We start from the raw sequence: 16,134 nt of genomic DNA, 5'->3' as shown, positions 1-16,134 counted from the left end.
TCTCACAGTTCTGGAAGCTAGAAGTCCAAAATACAGGTGTGGGCAGGGTTGGTTCCTTCTGGTAGATGCTGGCAGTCTCTGGTGCTCCTTGGTTGTAGACCCACCACCCCAGTCTCTGCCTCCATCTTCACGTGGCATTCCCCCTGTGTGTGTGTCTGTGTCCAAATTTCCCCTTTTCATAAGGACACCAGCATATTGGATTAGGGGCCCACCTTCCGCCAACATGACCTCATCTTAACTAATTACATTTGCAATGACCCTATCTCAAAATAAGGTCACATTCTGAGGTCCTGGGGGTTAGGATGTCAACATGTGAACTTGGAGCGGGAGACACAATTCAACCCATAACAAAAGGCAAGCTTCTCAAAATATTCCTTCAAAGGACAAGTTATGGTTAGCTGGTTTCTCTCTTCCCTAGAGGCGGGTAGGCAGGAAAGACTGGGGCTTCTAACTGCCGGGCAGTAAGAGCGTGAAAAGGAGCACAGTGGTTGAGGGAAGAGCTTGCCCAACTACTGGCATTGCAAACTGCTCCCTGTCCCCAGAAGACCCCGGGAAGGGACTCTGTGTTGCTGGCAAGTGTTGTCCCCCCTGTGCATGACTGATGAGGGCCCAGGCCACATGGGAACAGGAGAACAGCTATGCAGGCTGTCACCAGTGTAAAGTGGCTCTGGGAAGGAGTCAGCCCAGTATGGGGGTTTGGGAGGAAGTGGGGTTTTTCAAAGAAGGGCCCGAGGAGGGGCCAGGGAGGCAGGAGCCAGGAAAGCCAAGGTCCTGAGCCGGTGGGGCTGGTGCCTTCACAGACATCCTGGAGAAACAGTTCCTAACCCTGCACTGTCTGCGTCTCCCCCGCAGGGTGAGAAAGGGGCTGCAGGCTTCCCCGGGCTGCCTGGCCTCCTGGGGCAGAAGGTGGGTGTTGAGGAGCCCTGCATGGCTGGTTCTCTGTAAGGTTTTGGTGTCTTTCCTCCCCCACGTCCATTCTCAGCCTTGCACATTCACACGAGCGCCAGCATTGGAGGTGACCCTCTCCCAAATGGGGGTCAAGGCAGCTGGAACACAGCGATTCTGTACAGGGTAGGAGGAGAGGTGCAAGGTAGGCCCTGGTTGGCCCCAAAATGCTCAAATTCAAGGAGCTCAGTAGCTATGACCTGGTCAGATTTCTTCATACCAGCTCTGAAAATGTACCCCCAGTCCACACGTTCTGTGGGATGTTTCATTTAAACAAACAAACAAAAAGACTTGAGGCCAAATAAGTTTGAGGAGAGCTGCATAAGACAGGCCCTTGGAAGCTCACAGTGCACCTCAGGCTGCAGCGAAGGAGCCAGCAAAGCTTCCTTTAACTCTGCGTTTCTTAACAGTGGCTGCTAGACCCTCTTTTCACATTTCCAATATTCTCAGCCCTCTGAAGGAGTGTTCCATGGAATACACTTTGAGAAACACCGCTCTAGCCCCAGGGCCTGATGGGTCCTGCGTTTCAGCTCTACGCTTGTCCCCCTTTAGTAACCAGCTGCCTTCTCTCCTCAAATCCCATGGCCAGGTCAGACCAGGCTGGGGTTCTGAAGACCTCTGGTCACCAGACATCCTGGAGCACACAGACCCCTTAGTGTCCTTCCAGCGTCCAGCCTAGACTGAGCAGTGGCCTGCTGCCCTCACTCCTTGGAACTGGGAGGGAATAAAACAGATGGCAAGGGATCTCCACCTCTTGGAACTAGGTCAAGCCAGTGACAGTAACTCTATTTTCTGCCCCCAGGGAGAGAAGGGCGATGCTGGCAACTCCATTGGGGGAGGTCGGGGGGAGCCGGGCCCTCCAGGACTCCCTGGGCCTCCAGGGCCAAAGGTAAGTTTTTCCTGGGATCAGTGTCAAAGGAGATGTTTGCCTGTGACCTTTATCTTCAGCCCATTCTTGGGGACTCTGTGTCCTAGACACCTCACCTTCTTCAACCTTCTTCCCCAGATGTGTGGTTTTCCCCAGTGGATTCTAGAAAGGTCATTTCATCTGAGCTCCTGCTTCTGAGCAGATGACTGGCCTTCCAGGAGAGATGTCTTCCCTGAAGCAGTTGGATGGTCCCATTGGTTTAGATGACTATGATGTAACCGAGTCAGGGACCACTGGCAGCAGGGACTTAGGACAGCCAGAAAGGCACCTCACCTTGGCTCTGATAAGTTTCAGGTCAATGATCAGTGGGGCCCCACCTGGTGCTGGCACACCTAGGAGCAGGGAAGCGTGGTGGCAGCAGTGGGGCAGCTGTGGATGGGACTGCCCTCTCTTTCTTTTCTCTGGTTTGAAACCACAATGATAGGATTTGGGTTTCCCAAACAGATGCCTCATGCGTTGCCTGGTTTATTAAGCAGCACAGGAAAATGAAGGGGGCCTCTTTCTCAGCTCATGAGGAAAGCATGAATTATCCTATGTGATTTGAGGCGATACCTTTGTTCATTCCACCGGCATTCATCAACGGTCTGCCATGGGCTGGGCCCTGCATGGGTAGCGGGGCTGCAGGGAACCTGCCCTCGGATTGTTCACACTAGCAGGAGAAAAAACCCGCAATTCACAGGGTATAGCAAAGGGAGCTACAGGGAGCCACAGAAACCTGAGAGGCAGACAAGATGAGGTGGGAAGGTCTCCAGCTAACCCCACATGCACATCATGAATGTGGCTGCAACAGAGCTCCCTGGCTTGAGCACCAGCTCTGTCAATGCAGCCCTGCCACCCAGGCCCTGGGACATCCCAGCGCTGGAGTCATTCCCACTGACCCCACAGGGAGTGGTACCTGGGATGTCTTGGGTCTTGATTTGGGATTGGGGAAACCTGGTCACTATTTTCCTGCATCTTGAGACAAAGGGAGGGAAAGCTAGAAGACTGTGTTCCCAAAGCCATGTCCACTACCCAGGTCCAGGTGTAATGTTAAATAAGTGAAGTACTTGGAACGGGCCTCCTCCTGCCCTCCCTCCTGGTGCCCCCTCCCTGGATGCCCAGGGCCCTCACGCTGCCCTCTGTCTCCCAGACCTGACCCGATGAGATGTGACTTCTTGAGTGTTCCAGGCTCCAAAATGACCTGCCTCCCCACAGTCGGGGCTGCTGGCAGCCCACAGTACAGTTGGGGGCTGCGACAGAACTGGACATGTGTGTGCTAACCAAGCGCTGAGGAGGGCCTGGCAGGGCAGGGTGGGCACCAGTACAGAGCTCAGAGGAGGAGGGGAGTAGACAGGGAGGGTTCCGGAAGAAGGAAAGACCAGGCTGGGCCCAAGGGTGGGCAGGAGTCAGATAGGTGGAACGGTGCGAGTTACTGGAAGCCAGGGGGATACAGAGGCCCAAAGATTTTACCCAGAACATTAGCAGCAAGACCATCGTGTGCCCTGCAGCACTGTCCCAGCTGCCCTGCGTGCCCTCATCCCGTCTCTCTCCTCTTCCCCAGGGAGAAGCAGGAGTGGACGGCCAGACTGGCCCCCCAGGGCAGCAAGGAGACAAGGTACAGAAGCCCCAGACCCAAGGGATGCAGGACGGGGGTCAGCTTGGGAGTTCAAGCCCCAGCTCAGAGAATCAGTCTCAGCCATTCCTGCAACTGGAATCCAGGGCACAAAGCTGACCAGTTGTGACCCCTGGTGCCATCTTTCCTGATTGGCTTGGTCTTTAGAGAGCCTTCCACTGAGATCGCAGTTGTACAAAAGCCAGCCCAGGAATGGGGCACTTGGGCTGGGGAGTGGCACAGAGCCCCGGTCTCTGAGAGCTTCCCCAGCCACTGGTAAAGGTGGGCCTGTCCCTTCCCTCCAGCTACTCCCTGTGAAAGGCTGGTGCATCTCTTACAGGTACACAATGACTAAAATGGCGTGGAAGGTAGTGAAGGTAGAGGGCAGGTGACCTGGAGGTGGCAGTGGCTGGACACTCCCGTGAGCTGGCTCACTGCTGGGTGATCGGGAGTTGTGCTATACCAAGGGGTTCATATTTCCTTTATTTTTACTCTCAATCTTGATTTTTTAAAAATTCTCTTCAATGTTAACATTATCCTGGGAAAATTGGAACTGTGGTTTGTTTTTCACAATTGACACCACTGTTTCATTTATGCCTCATAGCTCTGTCCTGTTTCCAAAATGACCGAACTTCTACCCACCTGCTCCTGGAGTTAGGTGTTCATATGCTCGTGTCCCCCTGATACCTTACCTGGCCCCTGCATTTCATCCAGCAGTTCGGGTCCTTCACAAGTACAGGGGGCCCTAAAAGAACTGCACAGCCTCTCCCTGGCAATCACTGGCTGCCCCGGCAACTGGCAAAAAGTGACTGAGCCCTTGCTACCTGAGCGGAAGAATGCCCAAGAGAAGCCAGGGGCTGGGTCCCTGTCCCCAGGGAGGTTGCTGACTTAGGGGACTGAGGAGAGGTTGCCACAGGGACAAAGGGGAGTCACTAACCATGAACACAGAAAGAATATCATTAAATGTGACATGGGAAGGAGCCCACAGGAACTCGGAGAGAAGAGGACAGACAGGAGTTCGAGGGATGCTTCTCAAAGGGGTGGAGCCTGCACTTTAATGAACAGGGAGGTCTGTGTCCTGGTGGCCTGAGCTAAGATGAACCTCCTGGCCCCCTCCATGGCCCCAGATGCATGGCCCATCTGGGGACATCAGGGTCTCTTGTACCCAGCGTCATCTCCATTTCACTCCAATTTTGTCATGCAACAGGGAGAGCCCGGAGCAGCTGGAGAACAGGGACAAGCTGGTCCCAAGGTGTGTGCATCTCTCTCCTGGAGTCACAGTGTGACATCTCACCTCCCTGGAGTGACAGCATGAGCAGCTTGACCCTGGGGTCTTGAGGTGTAGGGGGGACAGCATTCTAACCCCGGGTAAGAGGTCTGACATGGCAGTCGTGAGTGGACTCGGTCTCCTCCAGGTCTGTCTCGCCCAGACTTCTCAAATGGAGTCTTCTCTTTGTTCTTCTATCCCTGAACATCCTCTGAGAGGGTCTGGAATCCCTCGCAGCTCCCTCCAGCTCTCTGGACCCACCTGTGTGCAGGCAGGTGCAGCCAGTGTTGGCTGCAGTCCCATTTGACAGAGAGCAAGCAGCCATTGTCTATAGGTGCCTCCTGGTCTGGGCCCTGGGTTGAGATCTTATTTGTCTTCTAGGGCTCCAAAGGAGAGCCAGGGAAAGGAGAGATGGTGGATTATAATGGGAACATCAACGAGGCTCTCCAGGTGAGTGGCATCCAGCCTGGATGATAGAGATCACAGGTCCTCGTGGACCTCAGGGCTCTGCACCATGCCCCCTGAGGGAGTGCCGGGACACTGCTGATTAGTGGCCCTGTAGCCAGGCCATTGGGCAGAGCTTCCAGGACAGATGTTCTCTCCTTTGGCCTCCTGCTGTTCAGCCTCTGGTCCAACAGCCTCTACCATTCAGGATCCAGGTGGCCTGGCTCTCTGTCTGGGCCCTAGCTGGCCAGGTACCCTGGCTCTTGGCACCCAAGAGACATATTGGAAGTATTATGGCACCCTGCAGGGTGCTGGTGGCCCATTCAGCTGGCCCCAAGGTGCACGGGCTCCATTTCTTTGGTACAGCATACTCCCTTACACATGGTTCTGTCTTCTTGGAACACGTCTCCCTTTTGTATCAAAATCCTATTTCAAGTTTGTAAGCCTCCATCCTTTAAAGCAGAGTTTCTCAACCTTGGCACTGTTGACATTTTGGATAATCTTTGTGGCGGGGTGAGGAGGCTGTTCTGTGTGTGGTAAGATGTTTAGCAGCATACCTGGTCTCTACCCACTAGATGCCAGTAGCACCCCATCCCCAGTAGTGACAACCAAAATATATCTCCAGACATGATCAAATGTCCCCTGGGGGACAAAATTGCCCCAGGTTGAGAACCACTCCTTCAGAAGAATCTGTGTGTGTGTCAATCTATTTACAAGGTGTAAAATTCTTTCTTAAAGCCCTCATCCCTCTATGTGGTATTTTGAGTGGTTCCGTGTTCTGCTAAACCTGTACTGTGTCTGTTCAGAGGGAGATCCATCACAACCTTGAGATCTGGTTTCTTGGAGAAGAGGAAAGAAGAAGGGAGGGTCCCAGTGGGTGATTAGGAAGAATAAGAGGTTTTGCTTCCTTCCGTCCCTGGGTAACGTGGAGAAACTGTTGCAGTCCCTGTTAGGGCATGTTGCATCTGTGGGAGGACAACCTCAGAGCAGTATTTGGCTTATGAGATGCTGGGTGCCCTCTGCCCAGTAATTACAAACCTTGGGGGGAGGGGGGGTCTGGGAGCCATGGAGCCCCACTGTGAGATCTGCCTCTACCGGGGCTCCTTCGAGGGTCCCAGCTCCCACGTTCTCGTGACTGGGCGGAGGGGACCTTCCAGATAGCTTTTCGTTTGCTCTTTAGCTGATTGCATGTGTTGGTTTTTTAGGAGATCCGAACGCTGGCCTTGATGGTAAGTCTGCCTCCTTCCTCCTTTCCTTGGGCACTAGGCTGGGGGCTGCAAGGGTAGCCTGGAAGCAAGGACTTGAGTTCTCACCAGCAGAAAGCTCGTGCTGGGCTTCTGGGCTAGGGCAGCCCTGACAGAGCTGGGGCAGAGGAGGATCTGAGCTCGGGCCAGGGGTCAGGACCCATGGGTGGGCCTCTGGAGCTTCCCATGCCTGGGACATGCTGTCCCCTGGAGTGGCTCTTCATTGGCAAGGCTGTGCATTCTGGTGGCAGTATAAATACTGGGTTCTATTCACAGCTGTATCAAGGAAATAGCTGTATCAAGGAGGATGTTTTTGTTTCTCTTTTTTCTAAACATTCAGCTAAAAAAATCCATTACCCTGAAAAATCAATAGTAACCCTCCACATTTTCCCCTGTCTAGAAATCAGTTTGATTATCCGCACTTGGAAAACCAGTGAATTCTTAGCCCAGGTTTTGCACACCTGCCTAGCAGTGAAAGGCTGTCAGTAATATTTGTAGTTAAAATGACCACCACCAAGTTTAACTTCCAAGGTGGAGAAGGGAGAGACAGACCGTAAAGTTCTCAGACTGGAATTTCAATTCACCTAATATTTTTCCTTGGCTGTATGCTGTGTGCCTATGTGCCACAGAACACACAGGGATGACACAAGCTCAGAATCAAACGCCACTTATATGACATCCCAATCCCAGAAACTGGTATTAACTACATGATTCTGGAATCAATGAACTTCATTTGGGAATATTAAAATATATTATTTGAAAAAGTTTTTAGAAATAAAACTTCCCTGGAAACATATTTTTTCTTTTATAATCAACCTTGAGGTGTAACTTACACACAATAGAGTGAACCCATTTTAGGTGTAGAGTTTGGTGAGTTTCAACAAATGTATAAACACATGTATCCACCACCCCAATCACTCCAGAAAGTTCCTTCATGCACCTTAAGAGGCAATCTCACACCCGCCCCCAGCCCCAGGCCACCACTGATCTGCCTTCTGTCACCGTAGATTAAATGCATCTTTTCTCAAGCGTCATGTAAATGGAACCCACAGTATGTAGCCATCTGTTTCTGTCTTTTCTTGCTCAGCTTAGTGTGTTTGAGATTCATCCTGTCATTGCATGTACCAGTACTTGGCTCTTTTTCACTGCTGAGTAGTTTCCATTGTATGGACGTACCACCTGTTCACCTGCTGATGGACATTTGGGTTGTTTCCTGGAGACATTTTTAAGTCAGATATATCTTCTAGGAGCCTAAGGAGAGGGCAGGGGAGGGAGAGACTGTAGAGTGTGGCTCTCAGACCCCTCCCCCACATTGCAACCCCAATGCACTCAGTGCTTACCTGTTTTGCATTTTAGGGTTCCTTGTATTATTTCCTTTACAAAAAAGTGTTTATACCACCGAGGAAATGTTTGAAAACAACTGATCTCTGTAAGCCAGCCTCCACGTGCAGCCCTCTGGTGACAGGCCACCCCTCCTGGATCTATCCAAACTTTCTTCTATGTCTTTCCTTTCTTTCCTAGGGGCCTCCTGGTCTTCCCGGGCAAATTGGTCCACCTGGAGCTCCAGGGCTTCCAGGCCAGAAGGTAAAACTTTTCAAGGGGGGTGGGTGAAGACCACCCCGCGAAGGCACTGCATGTGTCCCTGAGCACACGACTCCAGGGCTACCCCTAGTCCTGTGACCCTCTCTTCCCAGAACTACCACTGCACTCTGGCCTGTAACTCCTCCCCAAGCCCCCAGGCGCATAGCCCACCTGCCCACATCATAGCCCTGGCCCTGCCGCTCTGCCCTTGCCATCAGCCTTGGGTTCCTGTAATTCACAACCCCCCTGAGCGGTGGGGCCCGAGTCTACACGCAACCCTGCTCCTGCCCCAAGCACGCCTGCAGCTGGGACCCCACGCCGCCCATCGGGGAGCGTGGCGTGGAGCCCCCCCCTTGCGCCCTGCCTTGGCGTTCCTCTTACGATCCCCCACCCACCCCTGTGTTTTTTCTCAGGTTTCCCCACTGTCCTCTGTTTATGAGGCCACCTGGCCTGATGGTCCTTTTCCCTGTTCTACCTTTCAAAGCCCTTCTCATCTTTTAAGCCCAACTCGGAGGCCACTTCCTCCTTGAAGCCTCCCCTGATCTATTAGGCAGAATTCACCACCCTTTCCTCTCTGCTCCTCTTGGCAGCACCTACATCATTTTGTCCCGCCTCTCTTAACTCCCTCTCTGACCTAAAGAAGGGGCTTGGGTTGGTGTGAAGATGAAAGGAGCTCCCTGTGGGGCAGTCAGGACAGGAGACAGGGAGGCAAGCAGCCCTCCACTGCAGCCAAGGGGCTCTCAGGGGCAGCAGTGCAAAGTTGTAGCTAAAACGAGGACCATGGAGCCAGAGTGCCTGGGCTCGGATCCTGCCTCTCCTCTTCTCCAACTGTGGGCCTCGGGCACACAAGTCTGAGCTTTGAGTCCTGATCTGTAAAACAGACAGTGAAAGTACACGCCTCCCAGGATTGCAGTGAGGACGAAATGAGCGAACTCTGTGGGAAAGTGCAGAGAAGGCTGCCTGGCACGCAGGAAGTGCTGCGTAAATGACACTATTATCTCTGCTCTGAGAGTCACCTTTGGTTGTTTTGACCACAGGGGGAGATTGGACTGCCAGGCCCTCCAGGACACGATGGGGAAAAGGTAAGAACAGACATACCCAGACACACCTCTGAAAATAGTCCTCACCCTGGGGGGGGAGGGGGCAGGAAAGCTCCGGGACAGGCCCAGCTGTGAGCCCTGTGGGGAAGGGAGAAGGGGGTGGGAGAGGGGCACCACTGCAGGCCCCAGGAGGAGCCGGCGGCGCCCGGGCTGGGACAGGCTCTCCCTGCCTGCTCCAATCAAGCACCAAAGAGCCAAGTCCTCTGGCCTCCCATTCTTTCCTGTTCTCTCCCCCTCTCCCATCTTTGCTCCATTAATGTGGTTAAGAAGTGTTGCTGATGTTTTCTAAAGGGACCTCGAGGCAAACCAGGAGACATGGGTGCCCCTGGTCCCCAGGGGCCCCCAGGAAAAGATGGGCCTCCGGGAATGAAGGGAGAAAACGGACACCCAGGGAGCCCAGGAGAGAAGGGAGAGAAAGGGGAGATGGGACAAGCAGGCTCACCGGTGAGTGGCTAGGGCTGGCTGGCCGCTTTGTGCATGTGCCACGCCCAGGCATGATGCCAGTTCTGCATGGTGCCAGCTGCTTACCCAGGCTACAAACCTGGAGCCAGGAATTGGGGATGGGGACTTCACTTGGTTTCCCCTCAAGCCATTCACTTTACGAAGGCCAGTGTCCTGACTCAGGAGACCTGAGTCCTGCTCTGTCATCACCTGTCTGTGTCCTTGGGAATGACACCGAGCCTTGCAGAGCCTCAGTTTCCTCATCTCTAAAATGGGTATAGCAATGCCTTCCCTGGATACCTCACCAGATTGTTGGGGTAGAGATGAAGTCATGAGCGTAGAACTGCCTCTTGGGGAAGCATGCTGAAGTCCTACTCCCAGGAAAGGTTGCATGTACAAAAAAGGGACCTTAGCACAGGCCAGCTAGGCTGCTGATTTGGCTCGGGAGCCTTCTCTGGACCTCAGTGTTTTCCATCTGTGAAATGGGCACCCTCCTAGACACCCACCCTCGGAGGAAGGAGCCATCCATGCATGCCATACTTGGTCATGGATGCTGAGCATGATGACCTTGAGCTTGACTAACAGAGGTCTTTGTCAATCTGTAGGGTCTAGATGGCCCAACTGGGGAGAAAGGAGAACCAGGTGGCCAAGGGAGACCCGGAGCGACAGGATTGCCTGGCCCAATTGGGCGCCCAGGATTTACAGTAAGGCGAGAGGGCCGGGTGTTGAGGCTGTCGGCAGGCAGCTGCAGACGAGGGCACACGAGAGTGTGCCCCTCCCTAGGGCCCCCAGCCCAGTAGGTGCCTGGTACTGTGATGAGGCTGCACTAACGCGAGCCTGCCTGCCCGGCCTGGGGGTCCATCCATGGCAGCCCCAGCACTGGGACATACACAAGGGTTACAGCTTCCTCCCAGCATGACAGCCTCTGTCTTGAGATGCCAACCTAGTTCCAAGGTGCTAGTCTCGGACTCAGAATTCGCCTCTTAGGAGTGGGAAGAGCCTCAGAGGTCAACCAGTCCCACTGCAGGAATCCCTCAGCAGCCCCCCGACCATGGCTGTCCCATTCAGCTGGGACAACAGGTGGCAGCTCGTGGCCTCCCGACATGTCCACTCCACTGTGGGGCAGCTCCAGGGAGAGGAAGCACTCCTGGGTGTGGGGTGGAAGCTTCCTCAACAGCTCCTCCCACCCCACCCACGGGACCCTCTGGAGCTTTATCCATTTGCTATTGCTGCATAACAAATCACTGCAAATTTAGGGGCTTAAAACAACACACATTTATTGTCACATAGTTTCTGCGGGTCAGGAGTCCAGGCATGTCATAGCTGGCTCCCCTGCCCAGGGTCTCATGAGGCTGATATCAAGGTGTTGGCCAACTGAGTTCTCATCTGGAGCTAGGGGCCCTCTTCTGTGCTCACTGGCTGCTGGCAGAATTCAGTTCTTTTTTATAGTAGGACTGAGTCCCTCGGGTCCTAGATGACACCTACTGTTCCCTACCACATGGTCCTCCCCAAAGAGGGCCGTTCACATTATGGCAGCTGGCTTTTTCAAAGCCAAGGCTAGCAGGAGTGTCTCTCTAGCGTATGCTAGCAAGACAGAGCTATGAGTGTGTAACATGTTTGTAACATAATCTTAATATATGTTCTACATATGTTATCATTTGTATAATATGTGTATGTTGTAATTTGTAACATAATGACAGGAGTGATATCCCATCCCTTTGCCATATGCCCCATTCTATGGCTTAGACACAAGTCACAGGTCCACGCTAATGTCTGCTCACCACATGGTCCACACAGAATGTCAGCTTCTCCTCCCACATCTAGAACCTCAGATTCTTGAAAACAGTGACCACAGCCTCTTCCCCAGTCTTCTGTCCTGCAGGCCAACTGCCTCCACACCCTCCGAGGTGTTCCTAGCTGACACCTAGACCAGTCTAGTCTAGGGCTAGGTTGTGACAGATGCAAGGGTGTGTCTGTGCCCAGGATCCCCCAGGTGCTGGCATTTACACTGTGGTGTTTTGTGCCCACAGGGAGAAAAAGGAGAAGCCGGGGAGAAGGGTGACCCAGGAGCAGAGGTATGTCCCACCTGCTCTTCCTTTTCTGTCACAGGAGATTATTTGACAGAGACCTCATCAAATGACAGTCTCTCCAGGATGCACAGCACTTCTAGAATGAAACGCACAGCTGCCTGACATGGGGAGGGGAGGAAGCTGAACGGTGCTGAGTTTGCTGAGCACTTTTGTGGGTGCTCCATGGTCTCCCCATGAACCGGGCCTCTCGGCAGCATTTGCAGAGCACCTGCTATGCATCTGTCCTGGTGCTAGAGGCTAGAGATGGGAAAATAAAGAGAACCGTCCCTCTGCACTCACAGTCCCCAGTGATGGATACTAGAGCGGCAGCCACCAGGGGACTCAGATGAGCACCCCAGATGAGCCATTTGGTAGTGCCTTGAGGACTTTATAGGAGTTTGCTGCAAAGCTTCAGAGGAAGGCTTTCCAGACGAGGCATGATTCTCTTGAGAAGTAAGAGAGTAAAAGGAAGAGGAGCGAGAACAGCAGAGTGACAGGTGGACAGGGTAGAGGCACAGTTTTCATAAGATGGGAGAGAATCGGCCTTATTTGTAAGCTCAGGGGAAAGCTCCAGGAAAGCAACAGAGATCAGGGACCCGTGAGGGAGAGGATGTTTGGTGGCGGGGACTCGGCAATCCAGATGCCACCTCAGAGCCAAGAGAGAGACCACCAAGCCTTCTCAGTCCCCAGTGAGGTCTCCCGGCCCTGTCACCCTTCAATGTTGCCAAGCCTGTCTGCATTTAGTGAAACAGACCTGATCATATAATACGTATATTACTTGCTTAGAAATAGATAGCCTTCTAAAGAAATGTTCCTAAATTTAGGAAAAGCATTATATACAAAAATGTTCCTCCCAGAAGTACTTAAAGTAAAAATTGGAAATAGCCTAAATTTCTAACAAGAAGGAAAGGATTAAGTAGCATGTGGTAAAAATATTAATAGTAATAATAGTCACCATGTTTGAGAGCTTTCCTTGTGCCAAGCACTGCTCTAAGCACTGGCTACATAGTAGCTCATGTTCATTCCACTCAGTGAATAGCTCGACTCCATTAAAAGGAAGCTTATGAGGAACATCTAAAAAATGGAAAAATGGGTTTCACGTTAAGTGAAAAAGAATAGAGAAAATTATATATAATTATCATAACTATATACATATATTCAAATACATTTTATGTTTCAAAAAAGCATTTAAATATTTTTAACTTTTTTTATTTTTAAAATTATCATGCAGATAAAATTGACTTTTAGGGGAGTGTGCACAGTTCTGTGAAGGTTAATACATGCGTGGATTGGTATAACCACTACCGCAATCAGGATACACGTATTACTTATTTATAAGAAAAAAAAAGGGTTTCCAAAGTTTGCGTTTCCTACAAGGAGGCTACTATGGAGCTAAAAAGGCCACAGGGTCCAAGGGACATCTGGGGTCCACCTATCTGCCCAGTGCATGGGGCTTTCCTTTTGCAGCGAAGCAGAGAGGTCACTGCCCTGGCCACACTCCAGGGAACTCTGTCTCTGAGAGGGTGAGACATCTGAGGAGACCCCTAACGCTGAGGTGGGTGACCAGCTCCGACAGGAGCAGGCAGTGGCCGACTGCAGACAAATCGATGTCTATTTTCATCAAAGACAGAATCTGCAGGGGACACCATCCTCCTCAGGGCAGAAGGTGGCCCTGGGTTCCTCCATTTCCACTGTCCAGTCTGAATCTCTTCTCCAACAATCCCTCCTCGAAGGAAACGGAGACTAGCCGTCGACATCCTGTCTGTTACAAACCTGGGAAGACTTGAGAAATATTCTGCACAAACATCTCACTCTCCCCCCGTTTCAGACAACCAATCTCTGCTCCTCTAAGCCAAGGGTCTCAAACTCCAATGCCTACAAGGGCCAGCTATGCAAGAATGGCTGCAAGCGGCCTGGGTTATAGATAAGCAGGAGGGGTGAGGACTGGAGTACACCGGAGCTCTCGTGCCCCACCTAAAGGGGAGAGCTCTTGTCCCACTGCAGGCGACATCGCCATGCACGGACAAGAGCCTAGTGCTGTTAGATCTTCTGGTTTTTCAAGATAATGAGGAAGAATAGATGTTTGAGGAACATTTCCTGGCAATTTTTTTTTTTCAACATTGTGCAGGCCCCCGGGTTGCTGTGAGTTTCCGACCTATTGTTCTAAGCATTCTTTTGGGAGACTGTGTGATGGGCAATCCTGTCCTCCTCTGGCCTGGCAGTCCCCAGCTGGACCCTGGGCCATGTCAGGAGAGAGGACCACTTTGAGTGTAACAGGGCTCCCCTTTGATTCTAGGTTCCTGGGCCACCAGGGCCAGAGGGGCCTCCCGGACCTCCGGTAAGTTTGGAGGGCTTATCAGCATTTCAGTCCCCTGTGGTAGTGTCCCTAGCATCCCCTCCCCACGGCAGTCCCTGGGCTCAACCTCAGGTCACTATCGTCTCCTCCTCCCCACGGAGAGATTTTCTTATCCACAACCCCTCCCTGCTCCTCTTCCCTCTCATGTTAAACAGCACCATCCCAGTGACACCCAGGAGCCTGGGCACTGCCTGGTTCCCTGGAAACTGGCAATGGTAGCCCCAGGCTCACCGTGTCACTAAGCTCTGCCCAACATTTACTTAACCCTTTGCCATCAGACATCTTCTCCTCCCTGTTCTCCTTCCTGTTAACCAGCTGGCAAAAAGACCAGGATTAAAAGAGAAAGTGACCCATTTAAAATAAGTCCTACTGTACTGGCCTTTCCATGGGTACAGAAGTGTAAACATGGGACCCCTTTGCACTGCACCTAGAGGGCCTCCAAGCACCCTCAACCAACAGGTGCTGGCCCATGCCATTGCAGGGTTCACAGTCCCCAAGACACTGTGTGTCACCTGTCGTCACTGGTAGAAGTAGTAGTAGTAGTAATAATAGTAGCCAACATTTTCTGCAACTTATTATGTGCCAGACACCATTCTAAGCACTTTACATATATTAACTTACTTTATTTTTGCTGTGTTATCTCTGAATCTTCCCTTCATGAGATTCTGGGTCAGCAGTGGGGTCACACAGAGATTTTCTGTCAGCCTCCCTTAGCACTTCCTTCTACCCCCCATGGGCAGGGACCACTAGACCACACTCTGCACCCAAAATCCTTGTTCTTCTGTCGTCCGATGTGTAGACAAAGAAGTTGAATTAACTGTAAATGAAGCTCTAATACATCTTGTTTTGATCCCAAATGCAGGGGCTCCAAGGTGTTCCTGGACCAAAGGTAAGAAGAGGTCAAGTGACAGGTGCTGGGCGAGGGGGTGGGGGAGGGGGCTGCACCCATGATAGCAGAAAGAAGGAACGTGCTTCAGAGGCCCAGCTGACACTTTTCCCTAAATGGCACCCTTTTCCCCGTGTGACACCCTGGCCAGTGGGGTACGATTATAGTAGAATGAAGTCCTCCAGTGCCCTTTCACATTCATCACTGACACCTGGCATACTTTGGATTAGAATTTTCCCATCCATCAACTGACCCCACAAGGTGACAGGTGAGATTCTTGGCAAACGGTGAAATCGTTTTGCCATCTAGCCTGTCCTAGACCCTTCATTCACCCTGAAGTGTAGGTGGGAGACAGACATAGCGTGGGACCCCTCCCCAGGGCCAAGCCCACTGGACTTAGCTGGGGCTCTTCCAGTCTGCCCCCAGGCATTTCAGATGGATAAGGGGACCAGAGGCCGCTAGCATGACAATGGCTCTTACCTCCTACCCTGGCATTCTTCAGGGGATTTGGGGACTTTGGGCAGTTTCTTTTCCCAACTAGTCTGTGAGCCTCAGAGCTCTAATAGTGGCATTTCAGGCATCTACCAGCAAATCTCTGCAAGATCCCAGTTTTCCTTCCATGCAAAAGGTCACCCATGCCAAGCCTGACCTGGAACTGCCCTATGAGTTTGTCCCAACTCCGTGTATCCCTTTTTCCTTCGGGGACCTCAATGCTACTACAGAGACACAGGGAGTGCTAACTGAAGCAGAGGCAGGCTAAGAATGAATTCTTGGATTCTTGGAGTCCCCAGCCTGCCACCCCTGGCCCAACCACCTCCACGTCCTCCCTCCTCTATGAACCCCACCTCAGTCTCCAGGACCCCAGAATGCCAGAATGAGTTGTCTGGGGCATGACCATCTGTGATCTCCTCCTGTCTCCGTCTTCTCCAGGGGGAAGCAGGACTAGATGGAACAAAAGGAGAAAAGGGCGCCCAGGGAGAAAAAGGAGACCGAGGTCCTCTGGGATTACCCGTAAGTATCTCAGGCCCAGCAAGACTGTTGTGAGGAGCCCAGTGGGTGGTCCTGCTGGGTGCTGGGCAGGGACCCGGGAGAAGCCTGCTGGAAAGCACGGGTTCTAAAGTCCTGAGCATTCCCGAGCTCCATGTGGTTTTGCTTTCCCACCTGGACAGGATCGTAGGCTCTAATTCTCTTCCTGAGGGCCTCCTTTGAGCAAGCCCTGGCCTTGGTGCTGGAGGCATGCGAAGCTGAATAAAACAGGGTCCCCCCCCACCCCAAGGAGTGC

The 16,134-nt window shown here is 52.4% G+C and overlaps 1 protein-coding gene across 1 annotated transcript in view; it reads left to right on the top strand.

Moving 5' to 3' along the window:
- COL13A1 (collagen type XIII alpha 1 chain) overlaps positions 1-16,134 on the top strand; it is a 156,625-nt gene that overhangs the window by 121,305 nt on the left and 19,186 nt on the right. The window contains exons 20-30 of the mRNA XM_063102132.1: positions 853-906; positions 1,748-1,834; positions 3,414-3,467; positions 4,672-4,716; positions 5,113-5,181; positions 6,381-6,404; positions 7,941-8,003; positions 9,038-9,082; positions 9,392-9,544; positions 14,829-14,855; positions 15,783-15,863. Of these exons, the coding sequence (XP_062958202.1) occupies positions 853-906; positions 1,748-1,834; positions 3,414-3,467; positions 4,672-4,716; positions 5,113-5,181; positions 6,381-6,404; positions 7,941-8,003; positions 9,038-9,082; positions 9,392-9,544; positions 14,829-14,855; positions 15,783-15,863 (702 nt within the window). The remainder of the gene's footprint in view (positions 1-852; positions 907-1,747; positions 1,835-3,413; positions 3,468-4,671; positions 4,717-5,112; positions 5,182-6,380; positions 6,405-7,940; positions 8,004-9,037; positions 9,083-9,391; positions 9,545-14,828; positions 14,856-15,782; positions 15,864-16,134) is intronic.

The sequence above is a fragment of the Cynocephalus volans genome, chromosome 7 (assembly GCF_027409185.1).
Source record: "Cynocephalus volans isolate mCynVol1 chromosome 7, mCynVol1.pri, whole genome shotgun sequence".
NCBI classification, from domain to species: Eukaryota; Metazoa; Chordata; class Mammalia; order Dermoptera; family Cynocephalidae; genus Cynocephalus; species Cynocephalus volans.
The sequence above is the reverse complement of the archived record's forward strand: the minus strand, read 5'-3'. Positions and strand labels throughout refer to the sequence as shown.